The sequence below is a fragment of the Eupeodes corollae genome, chromosome 1, assembly GCF_945859685.1.
Source record: "Eupeodes corollae chromosome 1, idEupCoro1.1, whole genome shotgun sequence".
Lineage (NCBI taxonomy): Eukaryota > Metazoa > Arthropoda > Insecta > Diptera > Syrphidae > Eupeodes > Eupeodes corollae.
In genome coordinates, this window is record NC_079147.1 from 182,756,632 (window position 1) to 182,778,645 (window position 22,014).

The 22,014-nt window shown below is 32.3% G+C and overlaps 2 protein-coding genes across 3 annotated transcripts in view; one reads left to right on the top strand and one right to left on the bottom strand.

Moving 5' to 3' along the window:
• LOC129952970 (uncharacterized) overlaps nt 1-22,014 on the bottom strand; it is a 33,428-nt gene that overhangs the window by 3,765 nt on the left and 7,649 nt on the right. Inside the window, exons 2-6 of one of the 2 annotated variants that reach the window (XM_056065965.1) lie at nt 7,754-8,488; nt 4,447-4,546; nt 3,790-3,946; nt 3,361-3,667; nt 2,757-3,272 (exon numbers count right to left, since the gene is read on the bottom strand). In XM_056065965.1, coding sequence (XP_055921940.1) covers nt 2,757-3,272; nt 3,361-3,667; nt 3,790-3,946; nt 4,447-4,546; nt 7,754-7,918 — 1,245 coding nt within the window. In that variant the 5' untranslated portion in view covers nt 7,919-8,488. Of the gene's footprint in view, nt 1-2,756; nt 3,273-3,360; nt 3,699-3,789; nt 3,947-4,446; nt 4,547-7,753; nt 8,489-22,014 lie in introns of both variants that reach the window. The other variant, XM_056065975.1, reaches the window with a different exon arrangement.
• The window catches only part of LOC129953026 (small nuclear ribonucleoprotein-associated protein B), a 121,031-nt gene continuing 119,592 nt past the window's right edge, over nt 20,576-22,014 (top strand). The window contains exon 1 of the mRNA XM_056065988.1: nt 20,576-20,586. The gene's annotated coding sequence lies outside the window, so the exon portion shown is untranslated. The remainder of the gene's footprint in view (nt 20,587-22,014) is intronic.

Genomic DNA, 22,014 nt, shown 5'->3' on the forward strand with positions numbered 1-22,014 from the left:
ATCACTCAAAATTCTGGATTTTATATCCGATGAATATTTGTTTCTCGCCATTTTTAAAACAAAATCTTTTTTTTTTCAATTCAAGAAGAATTTATCTTAAAAAAACAGTTTTATCGATCAAAGTCCCGGCTAAAACTAACTTAACAAATCAAGCTACACGTATAAACTTACCAACTTCAAAATAAATCAGTTTAACCGTTATCAAAATGAGACGAAAAGAGAAATAGCCACTATGGTCTGTCCGATAAAAATTGGCAGTACAGGCCTTATGGGAGAGCTTTTTAAAAATCAGTGGCGCGCTATTTTCTACACCATACCCAATTGAAGGAAACTCCTTTAAAAAGTTTAATAAAACACCCATGAATTTTCGATGGCATCCAACGTAGATCCCACAACGACCTACCTGGCACACACTTGAGCATGCACTGATCGTTCTCTGCTGCTTTTCAACCCTCATTAAATCACACACATTCAGAGTTGCCTTTTTCAATTTCTTAACTCACTTCGTATTTTTTTCTTACTTTTTCAATGGGTTTCTGTTGAGGAGCTTTTGCTTTGAGAGCTTTTTTAAAAGTTCTTAACGATGAGTGTTATCGTGTTGTGTTTTGACTTTTGCATTTCTTTTAAAATTCTGGAAATCAGTTAAAATGCAGTTATAAAAATCAAAGCCATTTTATTTGAGGAAGTATATTATTTGCGTAGATTCTTGTGCCGGGCGGTAGGTTTGTTCATTTTGCGAGTTATTTTTGTGCATTATTGTAATAATTTTGTTGTGCTGTTGTTGTTCTATTGTTGTGTGGTTTGTTTTTTAGTGTTGTGCCTTTGTTGTTTTGTTTGTATATTATCTTTATGATTTTGTGGTGTTGTTTGTATTTTATTGTTGTGTTTTTGTTGTGTTGTGCAAATTAAAAATGGCTTCATCAACAGGCTCAAAGGACTTGAGTTGAGGCGACAAAAGCTATTTGTAAGAACCTGCAAAGCAAAACCGAGGCTGTAAAGGAGGTTGTTGATATTTTTTCTGTATCTGAACGAACAGTATACAGACTTCTGAAGGAAAACAGCACCAAAGGCCACAACTCACCACCACAAAAGAAAAACCAATCTGGTCGCAAAATTAAAATTGATGAAATTTTTTTTTTTTGTTTTTTATCAAAAAGGGATTAGGCCTACTGGGGATACCCTTCAAAAACGCCCCATTTATCTTACCTCTGTGGTGTGGAAAAAGATAATTTTTATTTCATTTTCATATATAATTATGAACAAAATGAAATTTCAATGTAAAAAAGAAGAATGGTAACCCTGCAGTTATTTTTTTTAGCTTTTTCAAATTCAAAATGCGCATTACGGCAACCCTGTAAGAGCTTTTTTTGAGAAAGGTACTTATGCGTAGGAAAAGAGTGCGAACGAGATGCAGATATCCCTATCTTCCCTGTACTGCCAATTTTTATCGGACAGACTATAGTTGCAAATGTTTTGAATAGCTGCATTCATTATTGTTTCTGTAAAAGCAGTGAAATTGTGAATTTGGCAGTGGATCAGTGCTTTGAGATTATGAGCAGTAAATTGAAACATAAAAAGTTTAAAACAATAAAAATAATTTGATTCGAACAACTTGTATTTGAACGAATGTTTGTTTTTTTGATAGGCGCTAATAATTGCAAAAGTTTTGCACAATACTGTATGTATTTAAATTAAGGAAAATTCTTTCAAAAACTTTAAATTTCCAACTCAAATTTTCGCTCAAACAAAAACTGATGGACAGTTTAAAGTTTGTTTGTAAAATGTAAAAATTTCAAAATTGACTACAGACGCTACAGAAATAGCTAAAACCATGTACAAATGTATTTTTGTAATTACTAGTACTCAAAAATGCTTATAAACCGAGTTCTACAGATATGAAGAAATAATCGTGTTCCAAATATGTTTAAAAGTTTCCAAAGATAAACCGGAAATAACTATACCGAGTTTTTAATTTATTTTAGAACCTCGTCAAGAAATTGGCCCTTATTTATTTTTGGAAAACAAAAAACCAGACGCTTATATGCTTCTTAGGTTTTGAGAAATAGAAAAGAACTAGAATAAAGCACTTTTTCGGCTTTTCCCAAGTTTTGTCCATTCACAATTATGAAATTAAGCGGATTATTCCCTATGCTATAGCATGACTCTGTAAGTGTTACTGATGTTTTTTTTGTTCTTCTTTAAGTAATTTAGAAAATTGCCCTTCCTGTCTAAACAGGAATCCCTCTCCCATAAAATCTAGTCTTAACCCAATTTATTCAGTTTAGCTTTTTGTTACACCTCATACGAACCACCCTGTATTTTTCTAGAATTGTCACTTATAAGTATTCTGCTATTCATTCGAAGTAAATCTGGATCAAAGTCGGTAACGCCGGTCGGTTATAATACTTCGAAGTATTCTGATATTCACGTGAACGCATTATTTCCTTACAATTCCAATACTGTCGATTTTGAAATTAAAAATACATGGAGTTATTGAACTTAAATTTCTATGAAATCAAAACACTTTATCCAAGATTTTCACATAAATAGCAGTTTACGTGAATGTGAAATTAGTTTCGGATAAAGCAGTTCACTGGATAGATAGTATAATACAAATGCAGTGTGGCAAGGAATCGAACGTCTGAATCGGATATAAGACCCATGTGACTAGCAGAACATTAAAAAATTTGAAACGAGGTGTCATTCTCAGTTCTCACACCATATCAAACATTTTTAAACACTCAAAATTAACCAACCTTTTCTCTCTCCTGATACCAATGCCGGCACGTATTCAACAGAGCCTCCAAAAACGTCTCCTTCTGTTCCTTAGCAATGATAGTCAAGCACAACCTAGATATTGGCAGTGCATATCGTCTACCTTCAACAGCACGTTTTATAAAATGTGATGTTAGCTCCATTAAGCACCTAGAATTCAATTGATTTGGATCCTCCAAAGCAGTATCAACCAGGGTTTGAATATCTGGTGGAAATTGTCCAATATCAGTTACTTCATTGCCCAAAGCCAGCCCTAATCCGGCAATTCCACGAGTGAGTGCGTCAGCCGATGACAATGACTTCGAACGCTGCAACGGATTTGAACTCAATAACTGCGCATAGGCATCACCACCATTGATGTGACAGTTGTTGTTATTATTCAAATATTGTCCGCCACCGTTATTCATATGATGATTTGATTTCATCTGATGACCGCTATTGTTGTGCATTTTTTGCGGTTCGGCTGCAAACTTAACACGCTGAGAACCTCCTGTGGTCTGCGAGGAGTTTGGGGGAAGGAAAATATATACGAGGTACAAAGCTATTAAAGTATCGAATGAAAGTATATACAAAATAATCACTTACATGATGAAATATGTTTCCGCTAGAGGGCGAATTAACCAAAGGGTGTTGTGACGATGGCAGCGGCACTGACATCCCACCCATGTTGTTTAGCTGCATTGGATGTGTCACCAAAATGGTCCTCTGTCCCGGATGAACACCCTTACTGGGCATACTGCCCACAGACAATCCAGCATGTCGCCGTCCGGCCATGACAGCTGCCGCTGCTGCCATCTGCATTTGCTGATGGATACTAGCACTAGACTTTTGTTGAGCCAACATATTACCACCACCGCCGCCGCCTCCCTGGGCTGGGAAGACCATCGATGAACTGGAAGAATGTTGTAAGTTGTAGTTTAATTCTGGAAGAGTAAGAACGCCCCCGAAAAAGCGAAGAGAAAAAAAAGATCGAAATCGAAAAATTAAATTTGTTTGCCTTGGAATGTTTCATACCGAGGATTGTGAAGATCACCCGGCTGTTGTTGTTGTTGTAACTGTTGTTGTTGTTGTAATTGTTGTTGTTGTGCTCGATTCATGGTGAATTCCTGGGCATTAATGTTTAATTTGTTGTTTGCGTTATTATTCAAGGAATTACCATCGAGTCGAATGTCTGTTTTTATTTTTTTTTATTTTTGTGTCGTTTTGTAGTTTTTGTTTTTTAATGATTTTATGGTGAAAAAAATAAGAATGAAAATAAAACAAAATTTTTATGAGACAAAAAAACATAACATTAATCACAATTTTGATTTAGTTTTTTTTTATTTGTGTTTTGTGTTTATGTAAAACATGGCAATAAAAAGTGCGATCAAAATATAGTGCGATGATGATTTTGATGAGAGATGTTTGTTTTTCAAAAATGTGCGCATATTCATTTAAAACAAAATAAAGAAATAAAATTTAGTTTTTTTTTTTGAAAACACCGTGCACAATAACAGTAGGCGGGTGGTAGACATAAGACATAGCACATGGAAAGAATAAACAGAAACAAAAACACCAAAATTAGTTATAGTAAAGTGATTTTACGTAAAATTAAAAATAATGTGAATAAAATAATTTTTGTATAATAATGTTGTTTTATGTGAGATGGAAAATAACAGTGTTTATACTCACTTGGAGGTCTATAGATATCCATGGCAGGTTTTGTTCTTATTTGGTTTGGTTGCATACCCGTTTGGACATTGAAAGCAAGACTACGCCTTTTATTGATGTTCTGTAATTATTATAAAGATATCACAAAATTTGTATAAAAAAAGTTATTACGTTATCATTAAATTGTATATCTTTTCTTTTCAACTTATTTAGTATTAAATATTAAAATTTGCAAATTAATATTCGGAGCCCCAGATTGGCCAAGTGTCTATAAAGTTAAATAAAATATATGGCGTTTTCCATTTACAATTTTTTTTAGATTTACTTAAAGAAATAGGTCTTGTCAAACTGAAAACTGTATTCATTTATTTGATCAAAGCCAAGTTGTGACACTTCTACCTATTTACAGCAGGAACAATCTCAGGCAATTTATGACACCTCCTTAACTAAAGAACCTATCAAAGCAATAACTTCAAATTTGCAACACTTACTAAAATAGTCCTAAGCACCTTACCAAATTTCACCTCTATAGATAAAATAGTTTTTAAAATACAGCACTTCAACAATCGCAAAAAACCGTAACCGTAAAATTATTAAGCACTTTCCAGCATCCCAGCATCTTAAAATGTATAAAAATACGCCCATTTGTCTTTTATTTTGCATTGTTTATATAAAATACTTGAGATTCTTGTAAAATGATGAAATTTAACAGAGTGAAAGTGATTGATGTACACCAAAAGTCAAAATTTCGGAGAGCAAATACTTGTTTTTTAAGCAAACAATTCACTTTGACAGTTAAACACTTTCAACTCAGTTCCTGCTCTGAGTCCACGAGTCCGTTTTGAGTTTAACAAGCGTAAAATGGCGAAATAAATTTTGCCGCAGAAATATTGAACCGTATTTTTCGACGCAACGTACCTAAATTTGAATTAACTCGAATTACGCGTATCTAAAAATTAATGTTCTGACTTAAAGTTTTTGAAATATTTTCTGCTAGTTTTTTTTTTAAGAGGCACTGTGCAGACGTACTCTGCGGCTTTTCTTTTTTGACGACTGCCTCTGACAACTAGTTGACTTCTTTAATTAAATTTTATTCAAAGTGATAAGTATTTAGTGATTTTAAAAATGTCTGGAAGTAAATATTTGAGTGGAGCCGCAAAAAGGAAAATAAAAGACGACAGAGATAAAGCTACCGCAAAGTTACCAAAAGTTACAGCATTTTTTCGACCTCCCAATTTCAAGGGCATTTGGAATGGCAACAGGTGAGGACGACTGCTGACGATGTTGAGAGAATATCAACTAATATTTTACCTGAAAGTTCAACTGATATTTTACCTCAAAGCTCAATTAAGATTTTACCTCAAAGCTCTTCAAATGAAATTAAGTACCTTCATAAACATTGATTATATTTTAAACGAAGTTCTCTCGGTACGACAAGTTAATAGAACAAAATTCTACAAAATCTTATCCTTAATTGTCTTGTAATCGTATAAAAGAAAATCACGCCCGGTTACGTGTTGGAAGATCGAATATTAAAAAAGTAAAAATAAAAAAACACATTTAGTCGGAATTTATCATAAAGATTGAGAAAAAAATGTAATAATTATTATTTATAATGTACACATTAAATCTTATAAATCCTTATTACTACGTAATTTGTTACTTTTAATTTTTAGAGTTTTAAATAAACAAAAAGAAATGGTCTGACGGTCTGTCGGTTTTGAGTTCATGGTTTTTGGATTAATTACAAATTGGGTTTAACGCTTTTGGGTTTACAATTTTTTATTTGCGATTGCAAAATGAACACATTTAATTTTTCCAAAACGTTAAAAAGAACCCCTAATGAATAATTAGCCCCGGTTATCAAAAATTTTAAATCTTATCGGTTTAGGGGTTTACTCGTAGCTTAGGGTTTAGTGCGCTTTGGGTTATTGCGTTGGCTAGTTTGGGGTTTAGGATGCTCTGAGTTATGGGGGTTTGGGTTTTATTACTGTTTAGGGGACCTCAAATTTTCTTTAACCCGGGCCTGGTTACAAATCGTAGCAATTTTATTAACAAAAGTTTCCAATGTTTTGTACATTCCATAGCGCAAAATAAATTGATTTACTCGTTTTATTGATTAAAGATTAAATCTACTCTCTTTGCAATTATACTTCTAAATTTTTTAAAAATGTTTAGCTAAAAATATGACAGCTCTACCACACTCGTTAACACATACACCAAGTTGCATTAATACAATGAAAAAAATCCAATCGTGTTCAATGCGCCACAAACAAAAGTCAATTTTCTTAGCTTAAAAACTAATTAAAAATAGTTCGAAAAAAAAAGATCTCAGTCGCTTTGGATCAGCTGTTCTCTTATACGTAAAACACTATCAAAAAGTATCCTAATTACAACCATTTTGACGTCTTCTTATATGATGCTCGCATTTTATAACGTAGATAACGTGAGATTGAGAGAAAATGTCAAAATGAATTGCCTCAAAACAATCTAATGCAGTATAACGACATTAAAATTAAATTAGTTGACAGAAATGCGTTTCTAAAATTGAATTGATTGAAATTGTCTATTCTTTCTGTCTTTCTTTTTAGAAAGAATGATGTTTCTTTCTTCGAGTTTTAAAATAGGTTAAAAAGCTTTGGATAGCGTTGCATCGTAACCAAAAAAGTTTAAGAAACTATTACCAAATATATTCATTGCGGAAAATCTCATACAATTTTACATTAGAAACAGAATTGCCGATAGTTTTGCTTTCAGGATTTTCAAAAGTTTTCAACTACGATAGAATCAGTGATATGGCTGATTTGATTGTGGTAATACAATTTGCATGAGTAGAAAGTCACTATTTGGTGTGAAGCACCAGCGACATCATTAGTAGTAGAAGTAATTCTTCGTTAAATACGATTAGATTATTTTCAAGATTAATGGGGAGCGGAATTCTAATCAATACTTCTTTGCACTCAAACTTTAACAACGTAGATTTTCTCAAGGATGATGGTACATGCCGTACAGTTTATGGTTATTCAACAATTCTTAATAGTTGATTTGAAGGCATGCATGGAGAAAATTTCACGCACCTACAAAGTAGCTGAACATCAAGATTGTGTGACTGGTCTATATCTTCTAAGATTTACTAAAGTTTCACTTAGGAAATTAATGTTGTTCTTTCAATCAAAATGAATTATGGGGATCTGAAAGTGATTTATTCGCATTCCACATTCGCGTAGTACGCCAAAAGAGCAGATCTCTTTCTATATTTATATTATATTTTTTATTGAAACTAGGGTATTGAAACATTAGGTACTTACTAAAGTAGGTAATTGCTTACCTGATGATTGCTAGTTCTCACAAAACTCCTCTCTCTAGTAATTCCTCCAGGAATCATTCCGGACATTTGGAATTCTGGTGATTTATGAATTCGTTGTTGGTTATTATTTATATGTTGCTGTTGTTGTTGCTGTTGATGTTGATGTTGCTCAACTTTTTCAGACATTTTTTTACAATTTAATGCTTTTTCGTTTTTGCTAATCTCTCCCTCTTTTGTATTTAATGTTTTAAATAAATGATTTTCTTAGTATATGTAAATAATACTCCGACTTTCTTAATTATATTTTTAATTATGTAATTGTAATGCTTTATAAATTGTAAATATAAGATAATCTTATTTTCTTTGGTATTAATTAAAATGAGTAAGTGTTTAAAGTATATATGTACGAGTATGTAGTCTTTTCTTATATAAAATTATGTTTGGTTATAATTTTTTTGTTTACGTTTTTCTTATATTTAAGTTATATTCATTGTAAATATGTTTATATACAAAAAAATAATAGTTAAATTAATTAATTGTTTTATAAATACTTGGGTTACTTGATTTATGATTAGATTGTATGCTTTTAAAATTTAACATCAATTAAAACACTATTTTTTTATATCACAATTGGTTGTTTTTCGTTTAGATTGCTTTTTTATTTTAAATAAGTTAAATTGTATAGTTTTAAACTAATAAGAGTACTATAGAGTGATTTTTGTTCTTAAGAGTAGGTTTTTCGTTTACAACGGATATCTGAAAATAAATAAACAAATAAAATATGTTAGAAAAATCAATCAAAATTTTATGAATATTTATCATAAAACTTATTTTACATGAAACTTTTGTTCTGCTCAATGTTTCCGATTGAATAATTTGTTTGTTTTTATTTAATGATTCTAAATTATATTGAAGTTTCAGCCACTAACGACTTTGATACTATTGAAAACTAGAGTTGAGAAAAATTATTATAAAAAAAAAGTTCAATTGCAATTATTTATAATTGAAATCTCCATACATTTTTTCAATTACTAATGACATATACATAATTGGAAAGCTTTCATTACTTGCAATATAATTACATAGAAGTATTTATCAAAAAAAGCAGTAATGATTATTTTTGTCAGCGATGATTGCAAAAAAATGTAATTATTTTGTCTTCTTGTAGTAACATTTTATGCGATAATACAAAATGATTCCCTAAAATGCTAAGTTATTTTAATTGTGTTGCTTTGAATTAATTATGTAAATAAAGTAAAACATTTTTTTAACTGTGTTTTAAAAGTTCTTTCTCTCAAGAACTATAAACAAAAACCTATTACAATATTAATTACTTGTAATTAGTTAGTGCATGTTTTCTAGAGATAATTACAATTATTCAATTACAATTACGAATAATTAAATCGTATACTTTTTCAGTTACAATCACGTAATTGTAATGGAAAAAGTTGAATTAATTTATAAGTTAAAATTAATTATGAAAAGTAGGATAAAGTCAGGAGGATTTGACATGTGGAAGGAATTGACATCAGGACTTTTCTAAAAAAGTGTAGACATTGGCAGCACTTTAGTTATGAAAAAACGAAGATAGTTACGATTGATTTGATCGTTGTGTGAAATAGAAAAAAATAGTTGTTTTTGAGTCCAGTTGATGTAATATTTGAGATAACTAAACTAATTGCAGTTTCGGTAGTAAGTAGTTTTAGTTATTTAAAGTGAAATATACAACACGTAGATTTGTTTTTAAATCATATTATACAATAAATATTGGTGAGCAACAACTCTTTATTTTTTTTTTAATTATTTTCCAAAAGTCAACTGAAAGGAGGTTTTGGCACCAATGTTGAAGGAGCAATTGACAGTGTCAAATCCTCCTTTATCAGTTCAAAAAAAGGATTTTACAATTAACTTTTTTTATCCTTTATCAGAATGTTAAAATGCACAAATATATATTAAAGCTGCACAAAGAATGGTGAAAGCAATACAAACTTAAAGTAGGTCCAAACTGCCCAATCTAGTTGTAAAACGAATTCTTCATAGTGAATCATCTTCTGAGGAGGGTGCAATGTGTCTTCAAGATGATTCCGATACGTTTCAAGTATCAAGCGAGGAAGAAGAACTTGGATTTAGGATTTAGGCTTGGCCTTGAGGGCTGATATTTCAGCGAAACTACCGATGCCAATTAATCTTCCAAGTAGATTTAGATCAAGACCAAAACGTTAATTTTGAGCAATTTGATGTTCACTGATAGTTACGTTCCAATTAATTTTATAATAATTTTTGTGTTTTGTTTATTTATTTCATCACCTTGTTACTGCGTTATTTTAATTATGTAAATGTTTACGAAGTGTATTTTATTTTTAATAATTAATTTGTTTTTCTGCTAAGCTTTTTTAGATATGTATAAGACTTTTATTTGAATCAAAGTAGATTAAAAAAAAAACAGAAATTAAGACTGAATTTCTTACCTTTTATATAAAAATAAATAAATTCTTCATATTATTACTACCTAATATTTTGTTGTTTTATTTTTTTTATTACTGACAAAACCTCCTTGTCAAAGCTGTCAAATCCTCCTTCAAGGAAGGAAATTATACTTGTATCTCAAAATATTTAAAAAATACTGTTAACCTGTCAAATCCTCCTGACTTTACCCTAATCAATGTTTCCAAAATCTGTTGAATATAATACAGTTCAATATTTCAATTTAAACTGAGAAAATATGTTCGAACAGTGAAAATGTTTGTTCAGGAAAATTAGACCTTCAGTTCGAAAACTTCCCAAAAAGATGAACCTTAGTGGAGAGCCTTATTTATGCATTCTTCTCACCTACCAAAAAGTACTCCTTAATTGGGAGTGGGTCAGAAATGTTCAAGGGGATGGAGTGCATTTTTATCTACATTATTCAAAAATTGCGTTTCTTCAAGTTTTGGGTACATATGTAAATAATAATGACTTTATATTTGTTCAATTGATAGTCTTGTACAATATTGAGCTGTAATGAAGGAATTTTATAAAATTTGTTTTTGGGTTAGAAAAATTTGTGTTTTTTTTTGGATCAGCTTTGCAAAATGAAAAAATAAACTACGTTTCAAAGTAATCACAAAAGGCAAGTTCCACCATCTCCCCAAAAATATTTTTTTTTCCATTTTCTTTAATATTTGTATTGATACACGTGTTTTTTGGGCATTCTATAAATAGTATAGTAGAATATTCCCAAGAAAACCCATCTGCAGTAGCCAAATTTTCGTATTCAAAACTTGGTACAACTGAACTGGAACTGGAAGACCTGTCAGAATAATAAAAAAAAAAAATACAAATAGATGATAGTTTTGTGAAAATCAAGAGTTAAAATTAACTTAGCAAAAAAAACTAACTAAAACAAATAATAACATTATAATATTATAATGGCGGTCGATTTCAAAGTTTTAAGCAACCAATTTGACAAAATAAAAACTTCAAGAAAGGGGTTTGTTTGTAGATTACTACATTAACATGTGGTGTTAAAGCGAGCTTAAAATGAGCTTGATTCGACTCGATTTCGTTTTGGGAACAATATTTTCTGTGAAATAAAATAAGTTTGAAGCCAATATTTTTAATTTTTGAAAAGCTATTTGAGCCGAAAGTAAATTTTTACCAAGTTTTAGTATTGTTTTTTTTAGAGTTTTATTTTTTGTAAAAAAAACTGTCAATTCAAATTTTTCAAAAATTTTACCAAATGTTGAAAACAATATTTTTTATAAGATAAAATTAGTTTGAAGCCAATATTTCAAATTTTTGAAAAGATATTTGAGTCGAAAATCAATTTTTACCAACTTTTATAAATTTTTTTTAGTTTTTTATTATTTGTAAAAAAACTGTCAATTCGATTTTTCTCAAAATTTTATCAGATGTCAAAAACATTATTCTTCGTTGCCCAAAATTGTTTTAGAGATGAAATCATATTTCAGTCGTAAAATTTTGGAGGTGACAAATATTTTTTTTCAGTTTTTTTGATTTATAAAAAACACCGTTTAATGGATTTTTTTTCTAAAAATATATTTCTTTGATATCACGTTACTATATAGTATATAAAATTTAATTCAAGTCTCTAGCGTTTTTAGTTCGTAAGATATTTAGGATTTACCAAAATTTTCACCTTTTTTTGTAAAAAAACCACCCACGAAATTTTCTTGAGAGCCCTTTCTGCATCTTTCTGCCTTATTATCTGTATAGCAAAATTTATTTGAAGTTGATATCTCTTCTGGTTCTTGAGATATGGAGGACAAGAAAAACGTAGCGAACGTACGGACGTACGGACGTACGAACGTACGTACACACGCACGCACAGACATCTTTCTAAAAATCTTTTATTTCGACTCTAGGGACCTTGAAACGTCGAGAAATGGCATAATTTTCAATTTGACAAATCAGACCCATTACAATAACTTCCTATGGGAAGTTAATAAATTTCAAGCGTATAGCTTTAAAAGTGCCTTAGTATCTATACACCCTTAACAGCTTTTATTGCATTTTTCTGTTCTTTCTTGGACTCTACACTCTGGACCAAATTTCATTCAAATCAGTTCAGTAGTTAAGAAGTGATTGAGTAACACAGAAATAACATTCCCATTAATATAAGTAAGATATCGCCATTGTGGTTTTCAATCTGGCAATACTTTTTTCGAAGTTAGACTTTTTGAAAGCTGTCACTTGATTTATGCACAGTTTGCTATTTTATTATAATGAATAGACTTACTCCTAAACAACCTTTGTGCCACGGATCAATTCAATCAACTTATTGATGGAAACTTACGGTGAACGTATGATTTCGCGTCATGGCCTGTGGCGTAGCCTCCAAGATCTTACGATATTCATCGCTGGATTGTTTTTTGAGGGGTTACGTAAAGTCACTTTTCTACACAGATTAGCTCAAGACACCTTTAAAGAATATATTCGGCCCGTTATTGATTACATACGGCAGAAAATTGGTCCTCTCGGCTGGAATTTATTCGAGCTACCACTTGCCCAAAATCATGTTTAAAAGATAAAGAATTAATAAAAATGTTAATTTCTTATCTATAACATCAAATTATATGCATTTTCTTTCTTCTTGACAACTAAACGTCTATAAAAAACAACCTTTAGTTTAGTTAACTGCACACTCAACAACTTTTTAAGGGGTTCTGGAGAAATTTTTAAAATCTAATATTTTTAGAAAATTGTATGCCTTTGTGTTATGGCCAACAAAGCCCATATTTGAGTCCTTTCGATTTTTGGTAAGAATTTGAGAGCGTGGTTTGCAGGACTTCGAACAAAATTATTGTCAACTATTAAAATCGAAGTAACTGACAAGCCTTTAAATATCATTTTCATTTTGAAAGAAATTAACTGGAAGCTGGAATTTTTGACAATATATCTCGAATAACTTTTTAGTCCAACATATGAATTCTTCATAATGATGTCCTCAACTTTTGTAAAGATAAACAAAATAAAAGGAATATAAGTTGAAATTATTAATAAGTTTTTTACCTTTTCGCTCTACTGTACAAACATTGTGTATTAATATTCTTTTACTTCTTTTCTCTTCGTTTCATCGTGAATAATTTATGTAAACAAATAATAATTTTCTTGCCAAATTTGTTTAAATAATATTATGCATGTACATTCAACTCCATATCTTGTTTGTTTATGGGTAAAGCGACTAAAACAAAAATATATTTATGTACATACATCTACAAATTATACATTTCCTTCTTTTCTGTTATTTTCAAAAGATCTAAATGGTTTGAGTGTACTCTTTGGCTTCTTAAAGTGCTCAAAGCAAAAATAAATTAAAGGAAAATATGCACATAGGTATAAAAAACAAAAATAAATCACTTATGGAAGGAAACCATTTTGGTCAGCCATCAGCGGATAGTCAAGTCACCGACAGTCAGCCTCAGCGATCGTTCAATTTAATTGTCTAGAAAAAGAAAACCAAGATTGAGATTTCAAAGATATCCATGAGGCACAAAGCAGGCACACATTAAATGACAAGAACGGAAGTTCATAAGATATATTTAATTTAATTAAAAATGGGTACTGTCTTATTGTAGATATACACTTCGTGACACTAGATTGGTGACAGGTTTTTTTTAAGTGATCATTTTGTAAAATTTCAATAAATTATCTTCAAAAAAAATAAGACTTATTCAAGGAAATAAGAAATTTCACTCTTCCATTCACACTTGGTAATAAATTTGTCCAATTTCAAAAGTTTGTTCAGGAGTAAGTGTATTATTTATGAAATAGTAAACCAACCAAAGCATAAATCAAGTGACAGCTGTCAAAAAGACCAACTCCGAACTCCAAAAGTATTGAAAAGCGCACTTCTTAGAAATACACTTGTTATGAGTTATTGGCAAAATACTCGCCACGACTGTCAGAACTCTATCCAATGATTTATATTTTTTAAAAAAGTAAGGCATAATGTGGTTAAGTACCGAACTATCTCATCCTTTAGCCTTTGAATTATTTTCTGTTATTGATGTATGGGTAAGCTCATAAACGTAAAAATGCAGCAGTCGGTAACTCTGTTCAAAAAAATAGTCTGACAGCTGAAATGCGATCAAACTTGCAATTATTTTATTTCTGTTGACGCTCTGCAGGAAAATGTGAGAAAAAGATGTGTGGGTAAAATAATTGAATTTTTATTAGTTTGTTACCAAAAAATTAAATGAAAAACTTTATGGAAATGAATGAAAATAAGTCCTAATACAAATATTTGTATTGAAAAAATTTTGTTAAGACACTAAAAAAACAAAACCCGTGTAACTCAAAGAAAAAACTTGATTATTTCTGTAATACTTTTTTATAGCAGCCTACATTGATGACATTTATGAACTGGTTTTTGATATTGTATATCTGCCGCAATATCGCAGAAGTTTTTCTGTTCATAAATGGAGTGCATTTTTAAACTCAACCTTTATCATACTTTTGCTTTTAAAAATTCATAAGAAAAAGAATACAAAAGTGTCAAAAAAGTGCAACTGTTTGTTGAAGGAACAGACGTTAAGCTAAAAATGCGTTGAAAATGACTTTTCGGGGGAATCGGTCCTTATTTGTCATCAATGACACAGAATACCAAACCTTAGAATACAGATTTAAATACTCTCAAAATGTATTCATAATTAACCTCTTCAATTACATTTTTAACGTTTTTCTTTTCTAGGTCAAAGAAGAGTCTGAACTGTAAAAAAATTGTTTTTCTTTTTTAACTCTAAATGTTCAGAGCTTCGAATTTGTGTTTTTTTTTTTGATTTTGAAAAAGTTTTGAGCTTGTTCAGAGCACGTTCTATGAGCTCAGAATAATATAAATGAGCAGACCGAGTTAAAAGCTGAACAAAAGTTATCCAACACTGCTTAGTGGGCGCAAAGAGACGTGTCAGTGTTGAATACAGAGAGGGGGTGGGGTCGTTTTTATCATGATTCCCCCTGGGAGAGTGTTTTTTTTTTTATTTTTGTAGGAATGTCCTTGAATTCAAGTCTATACTTATTGCGTTAATTGATATGACGCACTTATATTTTAAATTATTTGTATAAAAGTGCTACTTTTACTTGATTACTGGATTAAGAACACAGTATAAATCGGAAATACAGGCCTTTTACCCAATTGAAGATTTAGAAGAGGTCATATGGGCCATAAAGCTCATACAATTTAGTTGTATAAGTAAAGATCTTACCTGCATGTTTTATTAATAGTTTATCAATATTCACCAAAAAAGGGTTTGTCTGTCTAAAACAACTAAAAGATTTGTAATAACCAATAAGGTTTTCATAAAATTTTAAATTTGGGAAAATTTAGTAATGCTTTGAGTTTTTTTCATACGACCTTTTCTGAGAGAATCATTAAGTATTCAGGTTTTTAAGAAACCTTTAATAAGAGATCGTCAATTTGACAATTTATTCTGAAACACAAGCTGAAGTTGCCTTAAATTACCGAAACGCGTACATAATAGCATCTTATTTTATTTGACGCCTAAAAAGACTTATTCAAAGTATAAATAAATTGAAGAAATTAACTTTTTGAGGTGAATTTGCTTTGGATGCTCTAAAATTGAGGTTTAAACACGAATTTTTGTGTATATAAAGGTACAAAAATCAACAAAATTAAAACTTTCATTGAACTAATGGCTAAAAATATTAAAAGTTTTAAATTTTTGAGAATTTTAGGGGGAAGAGATTCTGCCACTTGAAATTTGTGCCACACTATAAGTTTTTCCCAACTAAAATGCACGTACTCCTTTAAATTCAAGAAACAAACATTTTTCCCTATCCAACTTTTAAGGTTTTGTAGACGCTTTTTGATACAAAACTATCACAAAATATATTATTTTTCAGCATCAGCTCCAATCTACGAGTAAGAAGAGGGTAATAATAGACTCTTGGTTATCCCGTCAGAATAAAATACGCTAGAAAATTCTTCATATTGGGTTCTGTTTTATTTTTCGAGGAAAAAGGATCAAATGTAACCGACAAACGTTCTTATTTTTCTAGCGTTCTTCACATTTATAGAAAAAACAGAATATTTTATTTCTGTAAAAATAAACCTACTACGTTTCAATATTCAGAAGAATCTTGGGCAAGGATCAACGAACGCAAGAGAGAAGAGAGGTTCACCGCAGTGTGCGCCGTGACAAGCGTAACTACATCAAGGCATTGGCTCAAGAAGCAGAAGATGCTGCAAAAAGGTGCGAAAGCAGGACCGTTTACAGAATTACCGAATAGCTGACCGGTGCACACAGCTCGAAGCAACACCTGGTGAAAGAAGTAGACGGTACCGTGAGAAGTTCGGTGGATGACCAAGTCAAAAAGTGGAAAGAACACTTTTCCTCGGTTTTAAAACCAGTGTTTACAAACAACGCGCAGTCCATGCCTTTTGAAGCACCTGTACAAACTAATCCCCGAATCCGCACAGCACCTCCCACTAAAGATGAGATCGTTGCCGCAATTAAAGCACTTAAGAACAACAAAGCGGTAGGACTTTGATGGAATTTCCGCAGAGCTTTTACAAGCAGAGCTAACATCATCAAGCGAACTGCTTCATCCGCTCATAAAAGAAGCCTGGCCACCGAAAGCTTCCCCGATAAGTGGAAGAAGGGAATTATGGTATAGCTCTCAAAAAAAGGAGATCTTACAAAGTGCGAAAACTGGAGAGAAATTTGTGTTCTACCTGCCGTTACCAAGATAGTAGCAAAAGTCACACTGGAACAAATCAGAGAGCACCTTGAGGCTACACTCGATGGCGAACAAGCAGGATTCCGCGCTGGATCCTCGTGTATTAATCATATCAACACCCTGCGGATCATTATTGAACAGTGCGTTGAATATCGATCACCACTACACCTGCTGTTCATCGACCTCGAGAAAGGCCTTTGATAGCGTCAAGTGAGGTATATCTGGTTAGCTTTACGGAGGTGAGGCATCCCAGAAAAACTAATAGCTATTATTAAAGCAACATATGATGGATCCAAGTATCAGGTTCTGCACGATGGTTGGTTGTCATATAATTTTAAAATCCGTAGCGGAGTCAGGCAGGCCTGTATTCTGTTGCCAATATTGTTTTTGTTGCTGATAAGCGATGTATACTGCACGCAGCTTTGTCAGGTAGAGGAGTCCAATGGACTTTGACATCCTATTTAAAGCGGACGATGTTTGCTTACTCTCTCAGGATCATGGATCTCCATCAAAATAACAAGTGTGGAGAGAGAAGCAGAAGTTGTGGGGCTGAAAATTAATTTCGGCAAAACAAAAATGATCAGCCTCGAAACCCGGCCATCCTCTCAAATAAATATTTCCTAGCAACCGGTGAAAAAACTGGAGAGCTTTCAAAACCTTGGAAGTATCGTCTCCATCGAATGCGGAACCGAACAAGACGTCATCTGCCTCATCGGCATAGCAAAAGTGGCGTTCAGTATGCTGTCAAAAATTTGGAGGAATAACTCTATCATCATGATGGTTAGTGCGTTGGACTGTCATGCCAGAGGTCTTGGTTTCGATCCCTGCCTATGCCATCTTGAGTCCTTTCGCGGGTACTGCCTCTTGGGAGGAATTGACAAATTCTCCAAGAGTAACTCTTATGATGAAAAAGTGCTTTCTCAAATTAGCCTCCATTCCTGGCAATATTACTCGCACAGAGGAATGGTTGAGAGTTTTAAGTCACTAGGCCCTAATTCTCAACGGACAGTTGTGCCAGGCAATTTTTTTAAACTGTATCAGCTCAAGAACAAAGCTACGACTGTTTCGCACAAATGTCGAATCTGTGCCGCACTTGGAAGGTTACTTCAGCTATTACAAGAAAGCTGCAAGCCTTCGTGAATAGATGTCTTCGTAACATCCTAAGGAATTTCTCACCGAACCTTATATCAGATGAGGTCCTTCATAGAAGGATAGGCCAGGAACCTATAGACTCTATAATACGAAGGCGTAAGTGACAATAGATTGGGCATACGCTGCGAAACGGTAACGACTGCATTGCAGGCCAAGCAATGCAGTGGAATTCGCTCACACAAGAAGAGAAGAGCTTTAAAAATCTAATAACTAAGGTTGTTACTTTAGCCCTTAAATTTGTAAATGAAGGGTAAAGATACACATTATGTTATTTAAATTTTGTCAACCTTCTTTACAGAACATTAAAGAACATTTTTATGATTTGGCCAAAAACTCGTCTTTATGTTAAGTTTAAAACCCCTTCCACACTGATTAAAAGTCTGGATCCGACCTTGAGTCGTAATTACACATAGTCCAAAAAGTCTCCATACAGCAGCAGCTATAACAATAAATTAAAAACAAGAATTTTGAAAATCACAATCACAATTTTTTGAATTTGGTAAAAAGGTGAAGGTGGAAACTCCATCTTTTTTAATGTTACCACTTTGGTTTTTACATTTATTCCTAGTACTTTTTTCAAGAAAAACAATTAATTTAGGCTGCTTTACGGAGACTTTTTGGACTAAGTGTACATCGATGGGTTAATTTTAACGAAGAATAATTTAGGTATTAAAAACTATACCATGTACGTTCATTATCAATAATACATTTAAAACAATCAAATGACTCCTAGTGTATGAAATCCACTACCCATGATAACAATAATTTAAATAAAGATTATTTTTCTAAAAGTATAGAACACCGAATATCGATACCTGTTCATAAAATAATATAAGTTTATTTTCTTGCAAAAATAAAAATTACGCATTCAAATCATGCACTTATCACACCAACAGCACCAAATTTGGTGACAAAATGTTTTTCTATTTTAATTTGCTGAATAAATTTATTCCAAGAATTATTATAGTATAATTTTGTTTGTTTTTTAAAATTAACTACCGCCCATAGAGAACTATACAGAACACGATCGAAAGTTAATTACATTTATTTTATTAAACATATGAAAATGTTCATATAAGCAAACAAACATAATTGCAGATTATTGCAATCTCTCACAACCAGGTGGTAAATGTTTTTTGTTTAGATAAAAATATATTTTTTTGTTTTTTTATTTATTTATAATAATTAAATCATTTAACACTATGTATATCTGCACATATAGAATTTAGGTATATTTTGTCTCTATTAGTGGTATTGTCGGTTGGGTATGTATGTAGAAATGTTTCGCGGTTTGTGTACTTAAAATGCGATGATGTCATACACACGATGCACACCTACACGCATATATATGTGAGTATTCAAACTAGAAGTGATATTTTCCGCACTTAGCCGGCCCCAGACCAAACCCCGGCCCCGGTCGCGACCGTGCCGGTTGATGGTTTATTTCAGTTGGCTGGTTGCGCTTGCTAAGTAAAATAACAAGAAGATAAAAAGATACAGTATCTTTCTACATATATGTAGCAAAACCAACCTATCTACAAAATATACTTGTTCAACTTGAAGTCTTGTATCTTGCCATTTAGATTGAAATATTCAATTGATTCATCTCTATTTGGATTACGTAGATATTTACATACAAACAGACATACCTGCCCATATTTGATATATTTGAACTTTTTTAATAAAAATGCAATATGTTAGAAGATGAGTAAAACTATCTTATATTTGCGGTGTATACAAGATGATTAACATACATTTGAGACAGTTGTAGGTGTTTCCATTATAAGATACAATATTTAAATTCAAAACATAGATACTCTCATACTATTGGTTTTTGTTAATCGATTGTTTTTCACATATTTTTGTATTTTATTTTGAATTGAATTGAATTTGGTGATTTAATTATTTCGTTTGTTTTGTTTTTGTTGTGTTTTTGGAATGATAAGCTCGATAAGCTGCTAGATATAATTTGTTGGGCTATTTTATCAACCTAGACAACGTGATGTGTGTATTTTATCAACCTAGACAACGTGATGTGTGTGTGGGATTATTGCACATTAGAACGGAAATTTTAGGTTTTATTAGTCATCTACGTGGAATTGAGAAAAACAAAATGTCAAACAAGCACGATGGAAATTAAGTGCAGTGTAGCACGATTGGCAGGACTGGCAGTGAAAAACTTTCTTCAAATGGGCAGGTTCAGATAACATAAGGGACTTCATTTGCAGTCAACTGCATTTTTTGGCCGTACATTTTGACCAGGTCAACTAGTAAGTTTTTCAAGTGTCATTTGAAACTCAGAAATTCACTTTTTTAACCTCTACCTGAAGTTTATCGTACAAAAACTAAGTCAAAAACGAATTTTGTTTTGTATTGTTAACCCTTTTATAGAAAACATTAAATGGAATTGTGCAGAAATTATAGGGTAAAAAAGTTCAGCTTTCAACTAAATGAAAAAAACATAATTTACTGTCATATTGACATAAGTAGAATGGGCTTGGTAATTAGGGACATTTTTCTGGACTAATTTTCCATTGAACATTTCTTAAGTGGAAGGTAATTTTTTGACAACTGGCAAGAAACTTGCCTTACCTTAAAGTAACTTATGTCGTCTTCTTACCATAGTTTGAACTCGTCTAAGTCCAAGTTTTTATATTTTCGAATAATTGGACAACTGTCCACTAATTAGATAATGGATTATGTTCATCCAATTTGGAACTGACAGAAAGTTTTTGAGCTGGAAAGTACAACAAAAAGTTAAGATTTTGAAAGAATTTAAAAACTACGAAAATGGAAAGAAATAAGAAGTCATTGTCTGGGAAAACGCATGAAAAAACTTTATAATTTCTCCAAAAGATCAAGACCAGGCGAAAGAAGTTAGTTAGTTAGTTTTATTGACTTCACAAGATACAAGAACAAAATATTATATTCTTAATTGTAATATTACACAATTCTATAAGTCTATAAGTTGGACGACCTCTCGAAAGCTCTCAGCATGCTTATCTTAAGGGCAAATCTACGGAGACTGCCCTCCATGAAGTAGTGCGTACTGTAGAACAAACAATCTATTATAAAGAATTTACTCTTGCCACCTTCCTAGACATAGAAGGTGCTTTCAACCTTTTTATTAAATACATAGTTTCCTGCAGCGCTATTAGGCTGAAGGAATCAAATAGTTGTTTCCGAAACCTTATGGTCACAGCAACACTACGAAATTGATTCCCTCAGATATTATCTCGGTAGACACTGACTACTGCACTCCTACTTTGATCCTTAGTAAGGGTTTTAAGGTTATTTTCCCATCGAGAGAAGATTGGGAGGATGACATCGTGTCGATAGGTTTTCGACACAACCGGCTCAAAGTTGGAGTGCGAAGTTGGTTCTGGGATCTTTTCTGAGTCCCTAAATGTAGCCAAATCCTTTAGGCTTTCTCCATATCCTCATCTAAATTGGTCCAGCGATGCCGCGATGAGCTTGCGAGCCTGAATATTAACCTCGGTGTCACCCTGATCTGGGTTCCGGGCCATAGTGGTATCGTGGGAAATGAACGGGCTGACGAGCTAGCCAGACAAGGATCGGCCCTTCATAGCTCACTTGCGGAAATGGTTAACATTCCTTTCTATTTACCAAACTGAATCAAACCGAAGGTGGAGCAATTTACCCAACTGCATTATATCTAGGAAGATATGGCCCACCTATAACAAAACCCGTACAAACGATCTTCTATGCTAGCCAAGGCCAGACATAGCCAAGACTGTTGCGGTTTGTACCGGACATTGGCCTATACGAGTTCATGGAGAGAAGTTGGGTATCTCTTACAACACCTTCCATTTCCTCTGCAAATGTCCTGCTTTGGCAAACACTAGAATGAAATACTTTGGAAAAGCATTCTTTCAAGAACGTGATGAGCTATCTGAGACAAAAATTAGAGA